At 36.3% G+C, this 27,335-nt stretch overlaps 1 protein-coding gene across 4 annotated transcripts in view; it reads right to left on the bottom strand.

Annotated features, from left to right (window-relative positions):
• The window catches only part of Cntn3 (contactin 3), a 397,003-nt gene that overhangs the window by 249,145 nt on the left and 120,523 nt on the right, over positions 1–27,335 (bottom strand). For all 4 annotated transcript variants that reach the window (XM_057765759.1, XM_057765776.1, XM_057765784.1 and 1 more), the window contains exons 3-4: positions 21,974–22,100; positions 2,802–2,977 (exon numbers count right to left, since the gene is read on the bottom strand). In XM_057765759.1, the coding sequence (XP_057621742.1) occupies positions 2,802–2,977; positions 21,974–22,100 (303 nt within the window). The remainder of the gene's footprint in view (positions 1–2,801; positions 2,978–21,973; positions 22,101–27,335) is intronic.

Below are 27,335 nucleotides of genomic sequence, written 5' to 3'. Positions count from 1 at the left end.
ACACTTTCTGAGTCACTTCAAGTTCTGATATGCATCCTGAAATGTTACTTGCCTACTTAGTATAGTAAAGACACTACCAAGAAATACTAATGAAAGAAGGGAAGAAGTGTAGACAGAGTTTTTTTCTGCCTTGACTACCCACTCTGCATCCCAGTAGCTGATTCCAAATTACCACAGAGACTTAATATTATTTATAAATGCTTGGCAAATAACTCAGATTTATTTCTAGCTAACTCTTACATTCAAATTAACCAATATTTCTATTTATCCTTTGCCACATGACACATAGCTTGTTACCTCATTTTTTACATATTCTGCTCACTTGGTGGCGGGCTGGCAATTCCCTTGACTTGGCCCTTCTTCTTCCCATCTTTCTCAGGTTAGCATTCCCATCTAACTTTATCCTATTCAGCCATTGACCAGTCAGATTGTTTATTTAACTAATCACAGCAACATGTATTTACAGTGTAAAGCAATATTCTACAGCATAGAAGAGAAAATGGGAGAGATGGGGAGAGAAGAAGAGTTAATACATTTTGAGTTTAACAGAAATTCCTTTTGTGTTTGAGCTTTGTCATTTTTTCATAAATTTTTACTGGATGCAAAGAATGGAAGGGTCAAGGGATCTTTACGGTATCTATATCTGTGTCTCAGATAAATACTTCCAGACACCTACATGGAAGGTAAAGTTTAGTGTTTGTCAGACTTTTGTGTCAACTTGGCAAGTTTTCAGGAGAAATGATAAAAAGATAAAGGGCTTCTTTGGCTCACTGTTTCATTGTTTTTAGCCCATTATGGCCAGGAGAGCATGGGAAAAGAGTTGGTTAGAAGAGAGGAATTCTGGGAATTTATAAGGCAGAAGAGTGGCCAGAGTTCAAGGCAATGAAATGGCCAGGAGTGCAAGGAAGAAGAGTGGTCAGGAGACAGAGCAATACCCTCTATGCTTCCTAGATTCTTGCTTTTCCACCTTTTATGCCCTCTGATCTGTCAGCCGAAGGGATGGTGCTACTCACACTTAGGATGGGTGTTCCTCTCTTAACATCATTCTCAGCTCTTCCAGATGACCCACACTTGGTTCCTAGCACCTACATTTGAAAGCTCACAGACACCTGCAACTCTAGTTCTATGGGATCTGACGCCCTCTTCTGGCTAACAGGGGCACCTGCCAAATATGGCATATACGCATACATTCAGGCATATGCTCATTCTCATAAGAGAATAAGTAAAACATTTTTACAAAATGTCTGTACATACAAGATGAAAAACAATGAGCCTGACATAAGAAATTTTTTGAACAGACTATAATATTAAGAACACAGTCAAGCATAGTCATTACAAAAAAAATGCAAAAGAATTAGCCACATACTAGAAGACAAACCAATTTCATTGAGGCTTGTATAGGGGTAACAAGCCAATGGTATTAAGTTAAAGAATTTACACATGATGGTTGGGGGTGGCACATGTCTTTAATGCCAGCATTCAGGAGACAGAGGTAAGCAGATCTCTGTGAGTTGGAGGCCAGCCTGGTTTACAAGAGCTAGTTCCAGGACAGGTTCCAAAGCTACAGAGAAACCCTATCTCAAAAAAACAAACAAATAATAATAATAGAATAAAAAATAAACAAAGAAGAACTTACACAGTCCAATTTCAAAGTTATTTCCGAGGAACAGAAACAATAAATTAAGCTGAATATGATTCTGCACCAAACAGACAACTAAAACAAGAGAGAGAGAAAAAAAAGATAGAAAACAGACAAAGATAAAATGAAATTGAATTTCTGGTTCCAGTCTAAAAATCTCTATGTAAAGAATGTATTTGGTCTATGTGGTTCAATAAATATGGTATAGACATGTTCTTCAATACCCAGGCTCAATGGGTTTGCGTTGAAGGTCACTGGGAGATCACGTGTAACAAAGCCACAAGGAAGCCACCCATATGTCATCAGGTAAGTTATTTTCTTCTTTACTGACTGTCTTTTATATTTTGTTCAAAGTTGAAGGATGTATTTCTTATTTAAATGGTCAAGAATAAGAGCCACGGGGCTATACAGGGACTTCATTCTTCTTTCAATATTAGCTCAGTACAAAATGCAGAGTCTTTTTTTTTTTTGGTAAGTACTGTTTTATCTCCATTCTTCCTCAGTTCCAGAGCAGAACTCTTGAAATATGTCAATATAGAGCACACACATACACATAGATACAGGTTTTTATAGCTAAATTTTATATTAAATTGAGAATGTGATAGCTAAACTTGGTTGACTACATCTGGAATCTACTAAAGTCCATATGGGCACACCTATGGGGTATTTTCTTGATTGGCTCATTTGAGGTAAAAAAAAAAAAAAAAATCAACCCTAAATCTGGGTTACACTTTCTCATTTCAACATATATAACAGGATAAAAGAAGAAAATTTCTACCTTCTACTTCCTAGCCCTCAGTCTCCCTGGCATGTTCATCTACCCTTTTGGTGCTATTAAAATCTACTTTAAGATCCCAACATAGACCAAAGATAAAGTGAGACATGTATTGTAGACAACATAACTACCAGATTTTGGGCCTTTGTGTTAGTAGACAGATGTTGTAGCACTTTCAAGATCATAACCAATAATCCTTTCTAATAAATACACATATATAATTTACTCTATCAGTTTTTTTTCCTCTAGAGAAACCTGAGGAGGGTCCAAAATTAAGTTTTTAAGTTTAAGAAAAGATGACATAGTTTCAAAATACAAAATGACCACACAGATTTACATATGCACTTTAAAATATTGGTTTTTGCATATTTACAAACATAAACTTACAGGCAAATTGAAGTTTGGCTTCTCTGCTCACTATTGTTCCAAGAGAATTTGTGGCAAAACACTGGTAACTTCCTGTATCCCAGTTTCTGTTGGGGTTAATAACTACAAGATTTCCTCCATTCAGTTTGTAACGATGGTCCAGACTTGTATCAATATCGCTACCATTCAGCTGCCATCTGAAAAGAAAATGTCAAGGTTATTTCTATTCTTACCAGGCCTATGCTTAAATAAATGGCTCAATGCTGAAAACTCCACTTCAAACATCCGAAGACCGAAATCTCGACATTCAAAAGGTTGAGACAAGAGGATTTTCACAAGTCTTAAGCCAGCATAACTACCTAGTAAGACCCCATCTCAAAAACAATAAAAGACAACAAATACATATTCTTGAGAGGCAAAGAGTAAAGTTCAGTAGAAACTATAACATAGCAACATCTCAAAGTTAAAAGTGGTGAGTGATTTTCTGAAGAGCTGGGGATAATTTAGCTTGCTCACTAGCTCACTAGGGGAATATTTAAGCTGGGTCTATGTGAGCAAAGATGAAGCAGAAAGTTGAGGTAATTATCTCAGAAACTTCAGGCCAATCTCATGCTGACAACCACATAAGGGGTAGCACATTTCTTTGATTTATCAGGCTGACTGAGCACATTTAATAAATTAATTGCTAACTGTTCAACTCTCCAGTTCAATTTGTCTGAGTAAAGACCTGTCCTGGGGTATTCATTCTCCCCTTTTCTGAAGTCTCCATAGAGCTATTTACACAACAGTGCATTGCAGGAAAAGACCCTAACACCACCTTAGGGGCTGAAAAATTGAAGGAATAAACCCAGAGGACATACACATTAATAAAAAAAAAAGAAAGAAAAGAGGGATTTTTAAATACAACTATAAAAGTCTTATCTTTAAATTTTAACCAATAGTAAAAGTTTTTAAACACTAAGTATATTAGGAACACCAAAGTAAATTTCTCCAATAAAAGCTCCACCAATGTGCTACCATAAAAGGATACATTCATGTTGTAAATTAATTCACTCACCTTTTAGACAACCAAAATCCGATCACAGATACATATTACCTATACAGTTTAATGTGGGATAATAATGGGATAACTCAGCATAGGAATTTTGAGAAAATGGTTACAATAATGCCTGCTTTATAAAGGATAACAACAGCCATTTGAGAGGTCAACAGTCCTAAAACTCCCAATAGCTTTCCTCAGATGTGTCATTGGTTTGACCTGTAGGTCGTAGTTCCTCAATTATATTATAGAACATGGAAAAAACTGTCCTAATTTACAAACTATTTAATATACCTTACTAATAATTGTAACCCAAAATTGAAGCTAGGGTGATAGAGCAGTGATAAGGGTGCGTTCCAGCAAGAACTAAGGGAGGAAAATGTTGAAAATTCTAGCACCTTACATTTTGAGTCATCCTAAAAGTCCTGAGATCCAGTGTGAGGGACGGTGGTGCATTGAAAGGCAAAGCAAGTGCTGACTCCTAAGCCAGGGTTCTAATCAGTCACCGGGTTGCAACTGAGACTGAGATAGTGATTCATGCAGAGTACTATAAAGTTTTGACTGGAACAAAAGAGGGAGACCTTGCAGACACTTTCATGAGGTCTGAGGTGGACTATGTGGACTCTCTTCAGCAGCAAACTCGTTGGGGGAGGAGGGATTACAAATATGCAGCAGTAGCCAAGAGGGATCTCTGTAATGCATCTCAGGGGTTTTCACAATAATAAAATGAGATGCAGGCTGAGCCTCTGATCAAGATATCCCTAACCCCAGACAGGGATGGGAAACTAGGCTTCTTGTCTGGGTAAAATTCTGAGATAAGTATAAATAAAACTTCCTCAGACAGTCCTGTGGGTCATGAGACTAGTCCTGTGGGTCAACAGCACTAGAGAGGCAAACCCTAAACAAAAGGGCAAAAGAAACTGAAGTTGATTAAATACAGTGGTTTTATTTGGACCCAGAAGTGCATTCTTAAACCAATAGTTCTTTGGCTAAAATTTAGGCCTATGAATGACTGAATGTTGTAGATTTCTCATAGACTATATTAATGATCAAAGCACTGTGAATTTGCAGATAGACGGTGCTTTTTTTTTTTTTTTTTTTTTGCTGGAGAAAGGGATCTGAACCCTCTTTCCTATGAAAGAACAGTAGCAAAATAAATAAGAGGAGAGCCCCACTCCGAAATAGGGTCTTTATGATCACCTGCCTCCCCCTCTTCTCTTGCCAGGATTTCTAGTTCTAAACTCCAACTCCAATGTATCCTCTCTCCACTCCTCCTCCTACATGCTTTCTGGTGCTTTCAGAGGTCCTGATTGTGCCTAGCCAATAGGGGGGCAACCGCAAAAGTCAATGAATTGGAGCTCCTGGGTGCTGGGAGGATATGTAAAAGTTTTCCCTGTTGTTAAATAAAGGAGTCTGCTGTATGCCTTCTACCTGGGTCCCAGTGACTGAGAAGTTGACACTGTGCTTCTCTCCTACTCCCCCGATGAAGACATTAGAGCCCAGCAACACCTCCTATTCCTGAAATTCAGTTCCCTTTGCCCCTGAAAAGAAAGCCTAAATTTTTCCTTCCCCAAAAAAGGAACCTCCTGATTTTTCTGATCCCACCAGGGAGGTCCCCTTAGGTGTCAGGTGTAAGATATGCCAACCACATCCCCTTAACAATGCAGAGTTCTGAAGCTTAAAAAGGGAATAATCATATGGGTGACATATCACTTGGATCAGTTCCTTGTGTGTTAATAGCTAGCCTGGGTTGATGTCAATATTGAATAGTTTGTTCTCTCCTTAGAAGAAGGGCATGAAAAAAAGGGCAGCAACCTGCAAAAGAGAATATCTACCTGGACAGGGTATAATTGCAGGAGATGAAAATCTCCCAACCGATATCCTGTTTGGATAAAAATAGTGAGGCTCACCTTGTTCATATGAGAGATTTTCTTGAAAATTTAATCAGAAGAGTACTTCAGTTCCAGAATGTGAGTAAGGACTTCAGCATACAACAGGAAAACTTTTCTACAAATTGCAGAACCAATAGGAAGGTTAAAGGATCAGTTCAGAAATTACCTTAGCAACTATCACCTGGCAAGACAGAGCAAGAAAATTACATAAATTAGAGGGCTGGAAGTACAGAAATATGGAAGAGTTATTGAAGGGACCTCAAAGGTTCCTGTAAGAAGGGATGAAGAAAGTAAAAAATAAGAGTCAAAGATAATGTTGGAAACAACCTAGACTGTGAGACACAGAAATTCCAAGCCCAAGTCATCAAGTAGAGATCACAAAAGGGGACTGGGAGAGAAGAGATGATTCCAAAGAGCAATGAAAGACCATTTGTTGCAAATATGAAAAGAGGGGACACTTAAAGAACGAATTCCTCCTTTTAAAGAGACAAAAGGAAATAGTTTCAAGGAGAAAGGAGGGGTAGATCCTTTATCACCTAGAAGGATTCCAAAAAGGTTCTTTGATAAATTGAGAAGCCGAACTATTGAGGGTGTGAAAGCCCTTCCCAGTAGACTGCATGGCAACTTTCTCCTCCCTGTCTTTCCCCCTCTGATATATATATATATATATGTTTTGGTACTTTAAGGTGGTAGTTTTAGGATACTGGACAACACCTACAAGTTTTGGTAGTTAAAAATGGTAGTTTTAGAGTATTTATAATTGAAAGCAATGTAGTTACATACAAAAAGAGAGATATTCTTAACAATTGCTTCAAATCCTGGATGCAGGAAGAATTCAAATGGCTCAGTTCAGGATAGAACTTAAAAGGGAATGGGAGGAGGGGAGGGAGTGGGGATTTGGATTCATATTTTTTAAATCTAATTTTAAAAAAAGCTGAACTTTATGTCTCTTTACAGCTCCTAACTTCTGAACAGAAGATGAAAGAAAACCTGGTTTGGGTAGAGTAAAGAAATAGGGAGAATGTTAAAGATTACTCCTATAGAGAGCAGTCTTCAAACCTTGGGGAATATAGTTATGAGAAAACTGTACCCCATTCCTCTGCAAGGGAGAAATGGATTGTCTCCAAGTATCAAATGTATTCTTAAGAATAGACTCTCAGGGATGCCATCAGGAATTGTCCAGTGGTAAAAGAAAGCAGAGAAGTATTTGCTTCACAATGGGAAGATTTAGAGACCATTAAAAAGGACCTGTAAAGACAGTCTATCCTTCCTCAGGGGTTCATAGAGTCCCCTAGTTTGTTTAGTCAAAGTTTAGAAGAAATTTAAAAATTTCCCTGGTCCTTTGGAAATCAGGCTCCTCCAACACGAGATTTATTAATCTTGGAAGCAAAAGAATGAAATTATTAACTTGCTAATAACCTTATTACAATTAGGGGGACTCAGAGTTTCTAAAAAGAAGTCACACATTGCAGGAAAGGAAATAAATGCTTAGGTCATCTGGTTAGTTTAGTGAACTAAGAGTTATATTCTAAAGAGTGTTGTAATAATACCCAACTACCCCTAACCAGGAGAATTTAGAAAATTCTGATACTCAATGGGGCTTTATAAACTCTGGTTTGACTCTTGTGCTATCTAAACTAAAGGCTATAATGAGAAACTCCCAGATGAGGAGCCAGATCTTCTGTGGGAGGGGGAAACGCTTAAGCTGTTAAAGTCTTAAACCAAGAATTAATAACTGTTCCATATTGGACTTGCCATCTTTTGACAAGTACTTTCATTTTCCAAGTGTGGACAAAACTACTTCTTTCTGAAGTCACTCTCTTGGGATCAGGAGGCAAAAGGCAGCTGATAGTCTCTTTGTCAAAACCATTAGATCCCATCTCAAGGGAAAGGTTGGAATACATTCAACTCTACTGCTACTGCCCTCCTTACTTAAAAGAGCTAAAAGTTAACCTCAGGTGGCTGTCTAATTATAAGTACTCCTCACCAACTAAGATTGCTCCTACAGCAGAAGGCTGAAAGATGGCAAAGATACTCTGGAATCCCAAAATATTAAGTATTCTCTTAGACAAAGATGATTTAATTTATCCACTAGTGACTATTTAAACCCTGTTGAGTTCTTAAATGGAGGGACTCATTCTGTGCCTTCTGTAACAAACCAAGGTCTACCCCAACCTGAGAGAGACTCCCTTTCTTCAAGGACCCAACTATTTACAGATTCTTGCTAGAAACGCAGGGGGAAAGTGAATGTGTACTCTGTGATTGATAAAATTATAGAATCTGAACAACTGACAAATAACCATTGCAAATGTGATTTATTTTCCTTAAACCAGTTCCTTGAAAACTTAAAGGGAAAGGTGGGACTGTATATATGAATTCTTGGTATGCCAAAATTCATAATTTCAGAAAACTCTGGTCAGAAAGAGCGCTAATTAATATAAAGCATAAAAAATGATACACAAATAATTTAGTGCCCAGGAATTAAAATACAATTACATGAATGAATTATAATTTTATGAGTTTCTAGGCACTAAAGAGGCCACAACTTTGGAGCATAGGGAAACAGACTAGCTGATGAAATACTCAAATGGAATGGGTCAAATATTCTTCTATCACATTAAATAAGAGTGACTGATAGGTTTATGGGCAGGGAGGATAGAAGCTCAAGTGTTCCCATTGCCATTCTGTTGGATTTCAGAATCCTATGAAGGAATGCATGATCTTCATTTTCCAGAACAAGAGGGCCTAAATGCATCCCTCCTATCAGTCTATGTCCCTTTTGTTCCCAGCCACAAAGGAAATGGGGCAACCTCAAACCCCAGCTATTCTACCTCTCTTGAGAAGAAATAATTACATCTCCTGATTTGAAAGGTGAGGGCAGGATTGTGAAGTCTTGGGAAATGCATCTGCATATAAGGCCTCCGTGACTTTGAACAGATGCCACACAACACTAAGCTTAGTAACACCAGGACACTGTGGTGACATTGGGATGGACCTTTCCTGGAGATCTTATTGGTCATTTGGAATGGGACATGTGCTTTGGCTAAATTGGCTACATTTTCACTACTGCATAACCACAAGCTACCTACATTCAACCAAAATTGTCTCCACAAAAAAAGAGCTTAAATCTTCAGGATGGTCATTTGATCCTCATGTTAGTATAGATTCAACAGTAGTGTCATGAGGAATTCCTAATGAATTAAAAGTAGGAATTAAATAGGATTTGAGTCAGTGCTACTCTAATAGTCTACCATAAATGAAAATGTACATTGTATAAATTATATACTTACACATATACACATAATAAATATTATACAAAATGCACAAATGTATACTGGGGCATAGATGTGTGTGTGCAAAGAGATATAAACAATAGATCAAGGTGTATGTGTGTGTGTAGAAAATATATTACAACCAGCAAAGGTTTGTAAATTATATCAAGGATGCTATCTAGGGTAGAGCAAATCAACTAGATACCATTAGCAAAAGTGCATGGGAAAGCTGACTAGCCCTAGACATGATGCTGGCAGTAAAAGGAGGAATCTGTGTGATGGCAAGTAGTCAGTGTTGTACTTGTGTTCCTAATAATGTGGCTCATTGCTACACTATCAGAAAGTCTCTTCAGGGTCTAACTCCATTTCCCAATGCACTAGCTGGAAATTCAGGCATATAATTCAAAACACAGTTTGAAAAAAAAAAAGGAAAAGGGTAATGACCTCTCTTGCTAAAGTCTAAAATCAAAAATTTAGCTTTGTGATTCCATGTATAGGAGAGACAACACACAGACTCACTGACTGAAACAGCCATCACATGAAAAGCGCCTATACTACGATAAAATGTTCCTGTGAGTACCCCAGGTACAGGAAAGTCAGGCACTGTGAATTGAATTTGAATGAAACGAAGAATGTGTATTATAAAAGGGGATGGATTTATGGGAAATGTAACAAAATGGAGACTTTTCTACTAAAGAGTTAAATAAGACAAAGAAAAATGCATCTTAAAAGAAATATTTAAAGCATTATTTGCTAAATATCTCTTCTAAGTCAGCATTTTTATAAAACAAAAATAGACATTCAAATTGTATTTTCCCCAGCAGCTGTGCCTTTCTGAATCAGCCAACTGCAGCATGAAAAGAAGCGGAGCTTTGACCCATCACGGTTGGGCACAGGACCCTGTGGATTAAAGTTAAAAAACACAAGACATTTTCTACCGGGTGTGTTTGCTTGCTTGACTTTGTAAAGCTGCGCACCCTCCTACAGAAGCAAAAGATTTTGTCAAAATACTTTGAATGGTGTGGTCATTTCTTTGTGATCCATGCTCCATTCCTAACAAGACTGGTCCTTTCTCACCTACATGAGCATAAGAAAATTATCCAACTTCCCTGAACCTTAATCTTTCACATGTAAAAGAAACAGAGTTTCAAGTTCCTAACAGATTTTCTTAGACAGCTGCATACAACGCTGGTGCGCACGGGAATTCCTGCCCAGGGTTGATGTCACTGCCAGCACAGGAAGTGGCTTCCATCATGGCCACATGACCCTTGCCTGCTCTCTTCCATGTTCCTGGTCATCTCCTCTCATGTTGAACAGACTGTTTTGAACATACGGATTCAACATGTGTGCCTTTCCTGAGAATTTATCCAAAGAAGTATAAAACACATGCTAGACTTGGCTTGTGAAGAACAAATCTGATAGCAAACCAAGTAAGTAAGTTTAATTCTTGTGATAAACATGGTTTGTCAACTATGAAGAAACTAAGTCAATAACTTAATAGAGAAAATGTTTCTAAACTGAAGTTAGGAGAGATAGATTTAATTTTATACACTTTTGAATCATAGACTATATCAAAGGGTATTTGTGCTTGTTTTCTATCTCCCTCACCCCTCGTGTATATGTGTGTGCATGTGTGTGTGTGTGTGTGCACAAGTGTGTGTGTGTGAATACATAGCATGATGCGTGGGATATATGTGCATATACGTGCTTGTATACACATACATATATGGAGACCAGAGGAGAACCCTGGTTGGCCACTAAAAATAAAAAATAAGAATAAGAGAACAGTCTCTCATCTTTCACTGGCCTGAACTTGCCAAGTCGGGTAAGTTCGGCAGTCCAGGAACCACCGGGAGCCAAGTGGCTCTAATTCTCCAGCACCAGGATTACAAGGCACTCCACCATGCTCAGGGGTTTATAAGGGTTGGGGGATCTAACTTAGAGCCTCTTTCGTGCAAGGCAAGCACTTCACTAACTGCACTATCTTACTAGCTATATATGTTTTTATTACCTATGAAGTACAGATTTTAGAGGGAAAAATAGCAGCATCATAACTGAGGATAAAGAGTTCTAGGGACCTAAGTATGTCTAATGTCTTCATTTAAAAACTATGTTTTTATGTTTAGCTAATGAATAATAAAGGCTCAATAGCTGTGTGGAAAACAATAAAAAATAAATAAAAAATATTGAGAATCACTTCTTCTTGCCTATTTAATAGCTTAAAAGATTTAAGAGATCATAAAATATTTGTGGTAATACTTTATGTTAGTGTCTACAATCTAAAAGCCATCATTCCTAAGTTTCAAGTAAAGAACAAAAAATGGAAAGATTGTTCTATTATGTATAAATGTTTCAGACTTCCTTTACCTTGGTTTTTCATCATATGGGCACAATTGCTAGATTAGTTTACTATGCACAAAAGTAAAAAGGCCTTTCTTTAAAAATGTCTCTGTTACAGCAAATGTGCCTGGGTGCTTCCACACCAAACTCTTCAGAGCTAAGATGTTCTTGAGCTATGGTGAAGAATGTTAATTTTCACAGAACATAATTATTTTTCACCTTTTAAACACTAAATCTCTATCATTCAATGCAACACAACCCCTGGTGTTAGAAAATATCTCAGTGTCTTATTAAATATTGATATGTCTTTTCACTTGCTGAAAGTTATATGTGAAGTTATATAAAAAACTCAAAAGAGTTTTGGTTTTTTTTTTTTTTTTCAACTCTGAGATGTGTATGTTAGCTCTGGGATGGGAATTCCAAATGCTACTTTATTCTGAGAAACAAAAGTGTGCATCCAGGATTGTAAAGCAAAATATTTATATTTGAGACTGATTTGTAGGTATGTCTCATATTTTCATCTGCATAGAAACAAACTTGGGGCTTGAAAACTGGCTTAGTGGATAGGGATATTGGCTGCTCTGGCAGAGGACTTAGATTCGGTTCCCAGCACCTTCACCAGGCAATTCACAACTGACTCTAACTCTAGTTACAGGGGAGCTGACAGTATTGCAGCTTCTGTTAGCACTTCATGCACATGGTTTACACAAACTCATACCAGCAGACACATGTATACATACAAATAAAACACATAAAATATCATTAAGAGAAAATAATCTAGAAAACTGAAGACACGATAGCTCCTCCTTAATAAAATATATGGCCAAGTAAATCTGTAAACCAGACACATTTTATTTGCTGGAAATTTCAATCTCATTTTTTTTTCAGACCAGAACAATCCAACGAACTGGCAAGTATGTCCAAATTGTAGCTCATGGGCAACATGTTCCTAAGAACAGTTACAAATGAGGGTAAAAATTAAAAAATTCTAAATTTTCTTTAAACATTATTAAGTTGTTTTTGCAATGTTTTAAATTCAGTTGTGTGGTTCTTGAGTGTGAACTTCAGGTCTCAAAGAGTTTCAGTGCCTGAAGAATGGACTCAGCTTGAAAGAAAATACAGGGGTTACATCACACATTAAGGTCACAAACTTGAGAACTGTTTAGAATCTGGTAAGGTTTTTCCATTTTGTAAACTGAGTATTCTATCTAATACTTTCAGATTTCGTTTTTGATCAAGAAATTTTAAAATTCATAAAAAAAAAAAACAACACGCAAGTATCAGAGTGAAATCTTGCTGAAGTCCGTGCATAATTTCAAGCTTCCCAAGAGTGAATTTACACACACCTAAACTCTATTCTGGAAGCCTATTCCCTGGGACTTGGACCTCATGCAGACAAAGCCATGGCTCGTGGAGCTGCACAGAGCAGAATTTCAATCATATAACATTTACCTTGTGCTTCAGAAGCTGACTAACCTTGTTTCTTTAGCTTGTGGTAAATGTCATAGGATTAAGCACGCCTGCATAATCATGTTGTAACACTCTAGAATGATCTTATAAGTTCATCGCCAGCCTTTGGTGTTCAAATGCTTCTTCTACATGGATGGAGGTTTGTTTTATATGATCCATAAGGGTGTCACAGTTTACCATTACTTGCATCAGGAGCTGACTAATTCTCAGTGGAGGAACACACCTGAACCTGACTTTCTGCACCAATTTGGATCTGAACAAATACTTGAAATGATTATTTTGAGAGATAAAACTAGGGATCCGTGATTTCTGGCCTACAAGAGAAAGTGTACATTTGACTCATACACTTTTTGTAAATCTTTTAGGTCCTCAGCATAACAGGAAAACTGCTAAGAAAGGAAAGGGAGAGGGATAATCGGGGAATAGAGTAGTAGAGCTGAATGCAGATTGCCATCTGAAGACAATTATTTAGGGCAGCAACACACATGGGGGGCAGTGGTCTCTGTTTATACTATGAGGAATATGTAAGCATTTCAAAATGGGTAGTAACTATTTCTAAGCGATAAGCACTCTAAATGCTATTTTTTTTTTTTTTTTTTTTTTTTTTTTTTTAGATTCAATGCAATCCCCATTAAAATCCCATCAAAATTCTTCACAGATCTTGAGAGGACAATAATCAACTTTATATGGAGAAACAAAAAACCCAGGATAGCCAAAACAATCTTATATAATAAAGGATTGTCTGGAGGCATTACCATCCCTGACTTCAAACTCTATTACAGAGCCTCAGTATTGAAAACAGCTTGGTATTGGCATAAAAACAGAGAAGTCGATCAATGGAACCGAGTAGAAGATCCTGATTTTAACCCACAAACATATGAACACCTGATTTTTGATAAAGGAGCTAAAAGTATTCAATGGAAAAAAGAGAGCATCTTCAACAAATGGTGCCGGCAGAACTGGTTGTCAACGTGTAGAAGAATGAAAATAGATCCATATCTATCACCATGCACAAAACTCAAGTCCAAATGGATTAAAGACCTCAATATTAGTCTGAACACACTGAACCTGACAGAAGAAAAAGTGGGAAGTACTCTACAACATATGGGTACAGGAGATCACTTCCTACGTTTATCCCCAGCAGCACAGACATTAAGGACAACATTGAATAAATGGGACCTCCTGAAACTGAGTGGCTTCTGTAAAGCAAAGGACACTGTCACTAAGACAAAAAGGCAACCCACTGACTGGGAGAAGATCTTCACCAACCCTCCAACAGACAAAGGTCTGATCTCCAAAATATATAAAGAACTCAAGAAACTAGACTTTAAAATGCTAATGAACCCAATAAAAAAAATGGGGCACTGATCTGAACAGAGAATTCTAAATGCTATTTTTAATAAGCTAAAACAACTACAGGTAAAAATATACATGTAATTGTCTTCCAAAGTACTAAACAAGTTAAAGGGAAGGAGGAAGGAAGACAAAGAATGGTGTGTGTGTGTGTGTGTGTGTGTGTGTGTGTGTTTGACACAAATTCCTTTACTATGCTAAGCAGAAAACTCTCTTTTTAAGATTTAATGCTACTGCTTACGCAATATGGTGACCATATCTGTTCTTAAAATTCTAAGATCTGGTATCATATTACTGTTGACAGAAGTTTCAACCAATCAGCCTACACATATGCAGGTTCCATGTAGTCTCCACTGGGTATGGACAAGGCCAAGAGGCAAACAACAGGCAGAGATTGAACTAGTGTTTTCATATACCTATGATTTATTTGCCATCCTGATAACAGATTAGATCTGACTTCTTAAGCAGCACCACACAAGTATGGTCTAGCAGCAGTGGATACAAACATACACATCATTTGCTGTCACTGTAATTTAAGGCAATGAAGAACGCTGCCATCTGAATTTGTTAAACAATTAGGGAGCTTCATCCTTTGGAACTGGAACTAACAGACCTAAATAATAAAGTACATGGTACTGAGCACAGGGTGCAACTCCGTGAATTGTTCGGCCTGAACTTTCGGAAGCTTCAAAGGACTGTTGGAGACTATGCATGGTTAAGGCCATCCTGAACTTAGGAAGTACTTATGAAGCATCAGAGACTTACTTTCCCTGAAATAGAATGTAAAATCAGGGAAATTAGGTTGCTGTGTCTTTATTTTCATACAGTTGTTATACACAAGGCACACACACACACACACACATGTATATATATTTTTGTGTATTAAAATCTACAGCTAGGTCTACACTGTTATGAGTCACCATTTTCACTCAACAAATGATGAGTCTACACTGTTGAGAATTTCGTATAGAATTGGGTTTGAGGAAGGCTTCGTTTTGTATAGTTGTGTAGTGTAATTTTGAGGCTGTATCTTACTTAAAATAAAGTCATTGGTGATTTTTATTCCTCACATGGAAAGCAAAAAAATAAAATAAAATAAAATAAATGCAAGATATAATTAACCTCACAGTGGATTGCATGAAGTAACTGTCTTTGAGATGCCAGCTTTGCCATACAAAATCTGGTGAGTGAACCCCAAGCATAAACAAGAAGTTGGAGAAAAATAAATTTTACATTTTCCCCACAGGATAAAACAAAGCAAAAAGGAATCAAATTATACCAGAATCTTTGGGGGTTTGGAGTTGTGTTTGGGAAATAAGCCCATGCTAAGCGCTTGTTAAGGCAATAGGCGATACTTTATTTGGGCTTTGACAGAAAATTTAGTAATGTAATCACAGAAGCAATCTGTGGTTTTAGAAGCAGCTTTCAAGTTAATAAGCAAATGCTTTTGTGGTTGCTGCAATGTTTGTTATTGTGTTTACTGAAGTGATGAGAATAATTGCAGCCTTTGAAAGAATGAATGTATGAATTTACATATTCAATACTTTATCCAAAAATAACTATTTAAGCATCAGCAATAATTGAAATGAGTTAACTTTGGATACTATGTTTTAAAAAAAATCATTGTAAAAATGTAATTCATAATGCAGACTGCCAGTTTTTATTTACTAATACATCTTAAATATTAAAACACACACATACACACACAACAAATATACTACAGATTAGTGGTACAATTAACTAAAACCGCTCTAGGTTATGTATATTATAACATAGTTCAAATCCATCAGTGATTGTCTTAATACTATTCTAAGAGTTATGCAATTTGCTTGGAAGATTTGCATTCCCCACATAAATTTGAAATTTTCTGGTAAGATTTTCCATATTTTCCTCTGAAGTTGCTATGCACCATGTGATTCTGACACAGGAAATAAGAACATCCTGTGCCCAATCAGTCAGTCGTTAAGCATGCAAAAATGAGCCAGTTAATATAATTTAATTTTTATCAATATTATTCATATCACCCTCTTCATTCTACCTAAAAACATAACAAAAAACAAAAATATGTGATTTATTGGGTTACACGATACCTTTAATGTCTGAAAGTTACTCTTTATCTTCCTATTAAATGTGCTCTGTTCCCAATATTGGTGTTTATTTCACATCTTTCTGATATGACCAGAAACAACTGATGACACTAACTGGAAAGATGAATTATTTTATGAGAGGTGATATTGTGGGGAAGCTATCAGGAAGTTTAGATTCATTTAAGCAATCTTGGATACCTCAAGATAAACTTTTGTCAAATGAAACCAACAAGGAGGACTTAATCCAAACTATAATATCTAGAAAAGAATAAATTACTACAATGTAGCTGTAGTTTTACAATAACATTTTTAAATTCTGAAACATGATCTCCTTCTTAATTCCCATCTTTTCTTCTTGTCAATTTCATTATGGATCTTTTTCAAGCCACGAAGTAAGCTCTCACTGTTTGCTAGTGAGCTACAGTGAGCATCATTATTCTAGGAGAATGACATCCTATTAGGACAAGCACAGTTCATTGTGTAATACAAGAATGTTAAGGTGCCATGGCCAGGCACATGGCAGTAAGAAGCTGAGAAGTGAGAATAGCGGGAAGGCTTGGTGACAGGATGGTGGTATAGTCTTGTTTTAAATACCTTGTGTGAGGTATCTACTTCTATCAGCCTCAGAAACTATAGAGATGGTTTTTTTTTTTTAAGAAAAAAATAATTTGCAACTATTTCAGTGAATTTTTCACTGCTCTTAGTGACTAAGTGTAATTGTGCGAACCAGAGCTCTGTAACGGGAGAAATTACAATGTCAAACATAGCTGAGCCTAAGAGTCCAGGTTTAGAAAACTGGCAGAAGTGATGACATGTACTTACAGGTTATGATAATTTAGAGGAAAAGAGCTCTTATTTGCTACATATTGTCAACAGATCTATATAGTAATAGGAGTTATGCAAGGATATAATGCACAAACTAAATTAAAATTAAGTGTAGGTTATCATGTGATTTAGTATATAATAAATAGAAAATAGCATATAAACAACATATGTGATATATGTTATATTATATCTATATTTATAATTTCTAAAAAATAACTGCACATACATAGATTGTATATCATCCACCACAGACATATAGCCAAATGTAGTGTTATGAAGAGGATAATGTTTAGCATTCTTTGTGGATGGGTTTGTGTGTGTGTGTGTGTGTGTGTGTGTGTGTGTGTGAAGAGACAAGAAATAAACTTCCTTTTTATCCATTCTTTGAAGAAATGATAGAACAAAAATTATTGTATTACTTTATTTTCCAGTTTTTATACTAACCACAAGTAGTTAACTAACAATAATTTAAATACATGCAAAATTTGGGCTCATCCCTTGAAATCCTGCTTAAAGTAAACCAGAAAAGTCTTCATTTGTGTGAAAAGTTTATCTTAGCTCTTCTGCTTTCAAGACTCCCCACACTGTACTTCATTAAAATATCTTACCTATTTGAAAGAGCTCAATGAGATTGATATTCTGTTTGCTCTCTTGGGAACAAAATGGAATGTATGAATATAAAAAATGTTAAATGATATGTTGTAAAACCCAGAGTAGGTATGGATCAGTGGTACAAAATGGGATATTCTAGAAATATACATATGACATCCATAATCTCCAGTATTGCAGCAAATAGTCACATGTGTCCAGCAAGTATTTAAAATGTGGTTTATGTGACCAATAAAGTGAATATTTAAATTAATCTTTTGATCTAAAATAGAATGTTTCTATGGTGTGGGAGGTCCTTCTGTCTATGTGTTGCTTGTATTGGTTAAAGAAATTGCCTTGGCCTGACAGGACAGATCTTAGGTAGGTGGAGAGGACTGAACTAAATGCTGGGAGGAAGAAGGGCAGAGTTAGGGGATGCCATGGATCTGACGCTGGAGACAGATGTGCTGGAACTTTGTTGATAGGCTACAACCTCATGGTAATATACAGATTAATAGGATTCCCTGCCCTGTGGAAAGTCAAAGGTCCTCCCCACTCCATCCAGGTCTAGGAAGGTGAACATCCAAACTGTCTAGGCTCCCACAAAGCCAGAACATGAAGTAGGATCAAAACCCCGTGCCATTGTCCTTGGCCTTTCATCAGCTCTCATTGTCCGCCATGTTCAGAGAGTCCGGAGTGGGGGGAGGGGGAGAGGGGCGGGAGGAGGGGGAGGGAAATGGAAGGCGGGGAGGAGGCGGAAAATTTTTTTTCAACAAAAAAAAAAATAAATAAAATAAATAAATAAATAAAATAAATAAATAAATAAAATGTAAGAGTTAGCCAATAAGAAGCTAGAGGTAATGCTCCAAGCAGTGATTTAATTAATATAGTTTTTGTGGGATTATTTCAGGTCTAAGCTAGCCAGGTGGCCGGGAAGAACAAGTGGGCCCTCCCTTGCAACATTTCCATGTTTCTAAGAGATAAAAATACATAGAATGCCTGGGACCACATTCAGCCTCAGGAATTTTTTTTTTCAGCCTTTAGTAGGTATAAAAAGCAGAGCTGACCAGGTAGTGGTGGCACACGCCTTTAATCCCAGCACTTGGGAGGCAGAGGCAGGCGGATCTCTGTGAGTTCGAGGCCAGCCTGGTATGCTCATAGATAAATGTATGAATTCATAATCAAAGAATCAAATGTACATAATCAAAGAATCTATGAATCCTTTGGGTAGTCCTATTTTATTTGACTTTGTTACTTGCTTGATCTGTATGTGTGTGGGAATGTGTGTGTGTGCGGAGTTTGTGGTGTGTGTGTGGTGTTTGTATGGTGTGTGTGTGTGTGTGTCTAGTGTGTCTACTACTGTTTAGTCTATATCTGTGGTTCTTTAAGTACAGAGTTGTATCAATGGATATGACACTAATCCTTCCAAGTGGACACCTTCATCCAATATTAGAAATTTGGTGTCCAATGAAGGAATGAGAGAAAAATCCTTTACGTTGAACATTAAGTATTAATACTTCCTTAAGGTAACCTCTTACAGCACCGTTAGCAATTACAGTCAGACTGAATACTAATTAACCTTTAAATGTGAGCTTTAGGGTACTGGCAGGGAAAGGTAAGAGAAAGAATAAAATTTTCAATTAGACCTTTAAAGGAGTAACTTCTCATGAGAATTTCTGAACTTTTGGATTTCTAATACGACCAATTAAGAGTTATCTTTACCCAAGGGAGAAATAACAGGGACAGGATCACTCATGGGGAAGATTTGCTCTGGCTCCCAGGACAGTCTCTTTGTGCTTTGAAAGGACAAATTCTCATATGATTCTTAGTCTTTGTTCTGAATGTTCAGGAACATGACTGGGTCACTTTCAATGAGTGACTTCATGAGTTCATTATTTCCCTCCTTGGCTCAGAATCTGGCTTACTATTCGTCCACCTATGTATTTATAATTACATGATAAATAATAATATTTTAGTGCTCAAATAAATAATACTCATTTTTGTTATTATAGTGCTTCTAAACTCGGTAATTTAGAAAGTAGAATATAGAAAGTAAGAATGACTTTCTGATAAATCATTTAAAGAATGATAAGGTTTTTTTTTTGAGACAGGATTTTTCTGTGTACCCCTTGCCATCCTAGACTAGCTGTACAGACAAGGCTTGTCTCTCATAGACATATGCCTGTCTCTGCCTCCCAGGTGCTAGGATTCAAGGGAAGCATAATGCCTCTCAGAATGAAGAGATTCCCTTGTGCTTCTAGCCTTCAGTTCACAGTAATTATAAACTGTTAGCACAAGTAAAATTCCATATTGTTAGAAATCCTCAGTTCAGAAAATCTTTAAAGCTATGATAAAAGTGTCTGTTCCATTTGGCTAGCAACCAAGGATTTTGAAACAATATGTATCACATTAAATTTCATTTATCAAATACCATATCAACAAATCAATAAAAGCCATGTATTTCCTCTTCTCAGATATAGATTTTCCATGAACTGAAACATAACAAATGCTAGATTGGTATTCCAGAGAATACAACAAAATAGAAGGGTCACTACCAAATGTATCAATGACAAAAGTTCGTCCACAAAATTTTATACATACACCTAATATATTTACAGTCAGACTCCACAGCATTGCTTGGAATACCTAGTGCACAAGATAATAATTACTTCAAAAGATTTATAGGTTTCCAAACTCAAGACATCTGGCTATTTGATAACATTCTACAAACATAATTAATCTTCTCATTTAGAAATACATTCCTCTGTGACAATATCTTGTGTCTTGACAATTTTTTCACTGAATACATTTATCACCAAATAATTCATAAGATAAATATGAGAATACAACTCTCCATCCATGACAGAAAAATAACAAACTTACTTATAACTACGTGGATTCATCATATTTAAAGCCCTGTATATAAAAGTGTTCTATTATCGGCAGAAATAGTCTTAGTAAGGTGTCAGAAATCTTTAGATAAGTGTGAATAGCTGTACTTTCAAGATAAAATTGCCTTCAAATTATCTGTTTATTTTCCACCAAAGAAGTAATATTTCCAGATGCTGAATGTACTAATACGCATACTAATACTCATCTAAACATCTCATAAAATCATTTTTTGTTTTCTTAATATTGTTCTTAATTCTATAGTAAGAAGAAGAAGTAGAGTAAAAAGTTCCCTGCATCCACAACTCTAATTCAGACCAGTCAACATATGAGGTTAATGCATATTTTGTTGAAAGTACACAATAGGTGTTCTGTAAGTAGACTGTTAATACATTAAAAGAATGACCTTGATTACTTTCAGGTGCATAAATCTGAAAGTCTTTTTCTAAGGCAAGCTTGACCCACTTTAACAAAGATTGTTAGCGTCTATTATTTATACGACTTCAAAGAACAATAGAGGCTCAATAAGATCTAAATAATGACTCTGAAGCTATATGCTTTTATTAATGTAGCAGGAAGGGTCCTTCTTCTGCAAAGTCCAGGAATTGTGTAAATAGCTTTGATGCAGGTATTAGCAAGCACTTGAGGTGCATGCTGCTCTGAAGGTGCCTGGAACACTCTGCCCCAGCCACTTCTATGAAAGCAGCATATGCTAATTATAAATAATTCATCTCTTCATTAAATTGGGTTCCCTAAGTACCCCTGACTAAAACTTGTTAATCTTGTGTTATTTAATCAAGTAAATACTCATCCCATCATATAATCCTGATCATTTTCCAAAACGTTGACATTTTTATCTTAAGATGAAAATCCAGCTTTTTCTTCACTTATACTTTTTTTCCTGACAGTTGAAGGTTTCAGGGAACAGGTTTTACATAATTTTGAAAGTGAAGATTTTAATATGATTTTTTAAAAATATGATGAATGGAATAATATTATCTTCAAAATAATTTAAATTATTTATGTAAAATATATTTCATTCTTCCACATTGATTGAGCTTCTGAACACATACCCAGTATAAGCAAAGAAAGGGGGGACAAGAGTGTATTAAAAAAATGATTCAAACACCACTTGATTTAAAGACAACAATGTCTTCTTGATACCTTTATAACTTAATTTGCAATGTAAAAACAATATAAATTAAACTACACTATAAATTAGTGAAAAGACAAAGCATTAAGAAATTCTATGTTTTTTTCCCTTAGTTCAGACATATTGCCTTAAAGATTCAAATGCTCATTGAATCAGTTCTATTGAACACACCACAGGTCTACTGTACTATATATCTATCACACCTTACAGAGAGCAGAATATACTGAAGCTAGACTAATTACAATTCCTCCATTTTCCTTTACACAGTCAACCTTTCCACATTACCTGTAATGAGGTGAAGGGTTGCCTCTTGCTTCACAATTTAAAGTTATTTTTTTATCCTCTGAACCAACGGGGAAAACACTGTTGCTGGGCTCTTTGATAAACACGGGGCCTTGTAAAAGAAGCTCACCTGTGTGGACAGGAAAGTAAATAATAATGAATGAAAGGTGTTATAAAGAGTACAGGCTAGAGCTGAAGATAAAAGATAGCAATTATCGTTTGTTCTTAACTGCTCCTATTGCCTGGGCATTGCTAAGTTAAAGACCATCTGTCAATCCATTCAAAACAATGAGTGACCCCCTGAGAAGCAGGAGACCACAAAAATAACCACAAATTGAAAAAAAATCACATCAGTCTGTAACAGAAGGTGTAGTGTTTACTTTCTACAAAAATGACAATAAACTATATATATATATATATATACATATTCATATTCTTTGGAGAATAAATTATTACAGGAAATCTTTTATATTATATTTTTGCAAAGCTGGAACTTAAATGGAAACTCATACTTTTCTCATCACATTTGAAGAACATGCACAGTTCAAGGCTGCTGATGTTATTTTGCTCATCAATGAAAAAATATCTACTGTTCACTGGAATTTTCATTTTCTTCTCAGTAAATGACACAAAAGCATAAACAAATGATCAAGTGTTTTTTTATAAAGTTCTCCTACTTTAGAATCAGAATATTTTCTAATGGTAATTGTCACATTCACACATTTAAAAACAAAACTCTTTCTAATTGGACTAGGTGTTGGAAAAGGAGAGAGAATGCTATCACAAAATGGTTACGCAATTTCAATTGAAATTGCGTAACCATTTTTAAAAAACACTTATAAAAACAAATTCACAGAAACAAAATGGAAAAGGAACTCTAGCTTCCCTGATTTGGAATGTTCTGCCAAATTGAAGAGGAGCTTCTACCGAAGAAGAGAGGGCAAAATGAACCAAATGACAAAAAGAGTCAAAGAAATGTTATACAAAGAATATGTTATTAAATAGTTTCAAAAGCCTCTATAAAGAAAAACATACATGTTTATATATTTCAAATAGTAATAACATGAATAAAAATATTTACCACAACAATTTAAATCATAAACTTACAATGTGAAAACTACAATAATCATTGAGATGAAGAGGTATAGAGATGGATATTTTGCATTGGTATAGATCTTGGTTTATTGATACAAATTTAAAGTCAATTTTGTTATATGTATATTTATGCACCTCATTTAAAATGTAATGTATAATTAAGAAATATAGGTTAGTAGATAATCATCTATAATATTCAAGCTTGTAGTCATGTTAGTTAGGTTTTCTAGATATATAGAGATATATTTCAGTTAGATAGGTATTCTTCAAATCTTTCAGAGACATTCAGAATATGGCATTTAAAATGTTTTAGGAAGTTAGGACTTTTCATGACAATGAGACACATCTGCTCTTGGCAGCACCAATCTACTTCAAGAGGATGATGGGAATTGAAGAGGTTCCTTATCGTGTTGGTTAGCCATTTGAGCAAGAAACTGCACTTGCCTGGACTGCTTGATGCTATGCTGTATGAACTGGACATGCAGGACTCACAGAGAAATGATTCCTGAACTTGACTAAAGGTGAGACAATCCTTCAGGGTTCCTGCTTCATAAAAGAGTCTGCAAGACATTCTGCAGGACACAGAACAAAGTGACTGACAAACTGCTAATATAGTCATACTGCCTTTGAAATTTCCTGCTTTATGGAAAAGTCTGTCAGGTACAATGGGCCTGTAGGCTGAAGTGGATGCCCTAAACATAGAGAATAACTTTGGGTGACTCTCCAGACAACAAGGTGTCTCTGTTAATTTTAGAGTTTTGGAAGTTGCTTACAATGCACTTTCTATTTACTTTGGTAATATTATATCCTTATGGAGTCTTTGATGGAGTTGGAGAATAGATAGTTATAGTTTCCCTTAGCTATAATAAAAGATAAATTAGATATAAATATTATAAGTGTAATTCTTGTTTGATACTTGTCTTGTTATATGTAATTTTACTACATTAAAGTTAAAACCTTCTTTTTTCGTTTAAACAGTAAAGGGGAAATGGTGTGTGAAGTCCTTTCGTATATGTGTTGCTTTTATTGGTTAATGAATAAAGAAACTGCTTTGAGCCTATAGCAGAGCAAAACAAAGCTAGTCAGGGAAACTAAACCGAATGCTGGGAGAAAGAAGGTGGAGTTAAGGAGATACCATATAGCCATCACCAGGGACAAAAAAGTCAGAACTTTGCTGGTAAGCCACAGCCACGTGGTGATATACAGATTAATAGAAATGTGTTAAATTAAGATGTAAGAGCTAGCCAGTAAGAAGCTAGAGCTAATAGACCAAGCAGTGATTTAATTAATACAGTTTCTGTGTGACTATTTCAGAAGGCCAGGAAACAAACTAGCGGCCTCCTACTACTTAAATAATATAGTTTCTGAGTGATTATTTCGTGATCTGGGCAGCCGAGAATGAACAAGCAGCCTCGTACAACAATGAAGGACACATCAGTAACTAAGTTTCAGGGCAAATCCTATAAGCCCAGATTTGTTTTTTAATCATTAAGCTGTTCTGCATGTGAGTAGCACAGTTCTATTCAGTGTATAGAAGAAGAAAAAGTTAGGCCTAAGCATGGTTAAATGACATAAGTCTCTTCACCAAACATTCCAGAATGTCAATGTCAAGTATAGGAGAAATCACTGCAGGGCTCATGTTAAGACACATTTTTGCCCTTTTTTGAAGCATTTGGTGTTGGCCTAATTCTAGGAATGGCCCCAGGCATCTGTGAGATGATGTATGCCTGCTACAAGGCCCAACATTGTACAATAATTTCTCAGCCCTCTTTTTACAAGTGACTTATCAAAAGCAAAAGGATTTGGTAAATGTTTTTACACCAAAAGGCAATGCTTTTTTGGCATTATTGCTTTGTGAATAAGTAGCTGTCATTTGCTGTAGATTTTCTCTGTTGCAAATTGCCTTTTGGTACATATCTGGGAATTAATTTCTATAGTTCAGAACTATTTCCCCAAGCTATGTGTGAAAACAGTTTCTTATTGCCAGGCTTCTGTTCCTCCCTCCTAAGAAAACACAGAGATCTGCTTTCTACAATTTTCTTTATCAGCAGGCATTGGTCAGTGTTTAGAGTCCAGGAAAGAACATTCCATTTCATATATTCACAGATCTCCAAGGACATAGAATTACTACCTGCCCAAGCTGCTGCTCTGGTTTTATTCCACTTAAAAGAATCTTAACTCCGTATGTCCACTTTAACCTCAGGGTACTGATGATTTTTAATTCAGGAAATGTATGGCTTGTGTTTTACTCTCAGGGACAGCAGAAGAGATAATTAACTGCTACTGGAAAAAGACTTCTTTCCCTCTGGCGCTACAGCCATGCAATCGCCCTCTGACCAGAATGACTGATAATAGTATACACATGAACTGATAATTTAGAGGCCTAGCTCTACTCCTTGTCTCTACCATTTAGAGGTATACTCCAGACCTATAGACCCATAGTGTCTGGCTTATGTGCTATCTGATCAAGAGTCGTGGTTGCTCCCTGACTGTTTATATAGGTTGCTTGGTTAACTGATTCTATGCACTCTGGGAGAGAATAAAAACACCAAGCTGAAAATCAACATTTTAGCTTTTTTATCTTCCACCTAAAAATGCATGATAACCATCAGCACTTGAATTTCCCTAATGATTTAATTCCATTAAGGAGTCCACTGGACATGCCCTAGTCACTCCCACCTTTCAGCTGACAATAACAGATCTCTCTCTCTCTCTCTCTCTCTCTCTCTCTCTCTCTCTCTCTGTGTGTGTGTGCATGTGAAAAACCCTTATCTGATCTTTTATGCGGCAAAAGAATTTCAGTCCTAGAACCTGCTAGGGGTGGGAAATTGCTAGTTTTAAGGGTATATATATACTGGGAATATTTGTAACAAATCAAAAAGGAAAAGAATAAAGACACATGGACAGATGGATCATGTTGTGAGTAGATTTCTTACGCCTTAGATTTCTAGTCCCCTTTTTAGCTTATTGTGGTGCTTTTGATTCTGAAAGGTATCCCTAGAAAACGGACTTTTAGAGACTCCATTATATGACATAGCTAATCAATGGGATTTTGTTTAAGGTGGCATACTAGTTAGTTTTACGTTCCTGTGATAAAATAACTGTGAACAGGACAACTAAAGAGGAAAATGTTTACTTTGGCTCATGGTTTTTGAAAGATAAGGGTCCATCATGATGGAGAGGCATGGCAACAAGTTGTAGGCATGTTGGCCAGGGTAGGAAGTTTAGCAAGATCCCATTCTCAAGCATAAACACAAATCATAGATAGTTGTTGGCGACTTAGATGGGCTCTTGGTGGCCACACCCTAACTAAATGTGATTGGTTGAAACTATCAGTTAATAGTTTCCCCATCAGAGAGTAAACTGGTTATAGCAAATTCTACCTCCAGTGATATATTTCTAACAAGGACACACCTTCTAAACTTCTCCCAATAGTGCTAACTACTGAGGTCAAAGCGTTCAAAGATCTGAGCCTACAGGAGACATTCTTATTTAAACCACAAGTATGAATGACTATACTGAATCTATAAGTCAGTAGCCAATATCTTTGTTGGAGACTAGCCACACTAGAAAGATAAACCACATGATTATGGGTCAAAGATTTGAGTCTGAGGACATCAAACTTATCTGGAGACTGAACTCATCCATTTATGAAATCATTAGTCACACTAGCATAATGGGGTCTCAAAGTCCTTCATATTACTATATCAAAGTTTTCTTGGTTGGTAATACTATGATTTATTTCAAGAAAATGATAGCTACTAAAGCCCACTAATGGAGATGAGATACAAAATAGATTCTGGAATCTAATGCTAAACATTTATTGTATTCAAGATGTGTTATTCTGCTGGCATAGACAAAGTACAATACAGAGACACGATAGCAACCAGGAAAATTATCATAGCATAAGACATGTAGTTACTACCCATACACTAGAGACAGTGTCCACTTTGAAACTGCCCACATTTTCAAGTTTACTGTGGTATAGAAGCAGCAGGTATTCAGGATAAATCACAATTGAAATTGTGGATTGTTATGATTTATGAAGAACTTCAGCATCAAGCCTCACTGTGAGGCACAAGTATGATCTCAAGATTAAATAATTTGTACTCCATCTCATTCCTATGCCATGATGTTCACTGGAGTGATGTGTTGGAGCATTAACTTGCAATAGATTTACCAGTGCATCACTCAGTATAGGTCAACATATTCCTATGTGCTTGTTAGTAATCTAGTCAGTGATATATTGTAGTTCCTAGAACATGGTACA

This window comes from Chionomys nivalis, chromosome 1 (genome assembly GCF_950005125.1).
Source record: "Chionomys nivalis chromosome 1, mChiNiv1.1, whole genome shotgun sequence".
Taxonomy (NCBI): domain Eukaryota; kingdom Metazoa; phylum Chordata; class Mammalia; order Rodentia; family Cricetidae; genus Chionomys; species Chionomys nivalis.
Note: the sequence above shows the minus strand (reverse complement) of the source record. Positions and strands in the feature narration are given on the sequence as shown.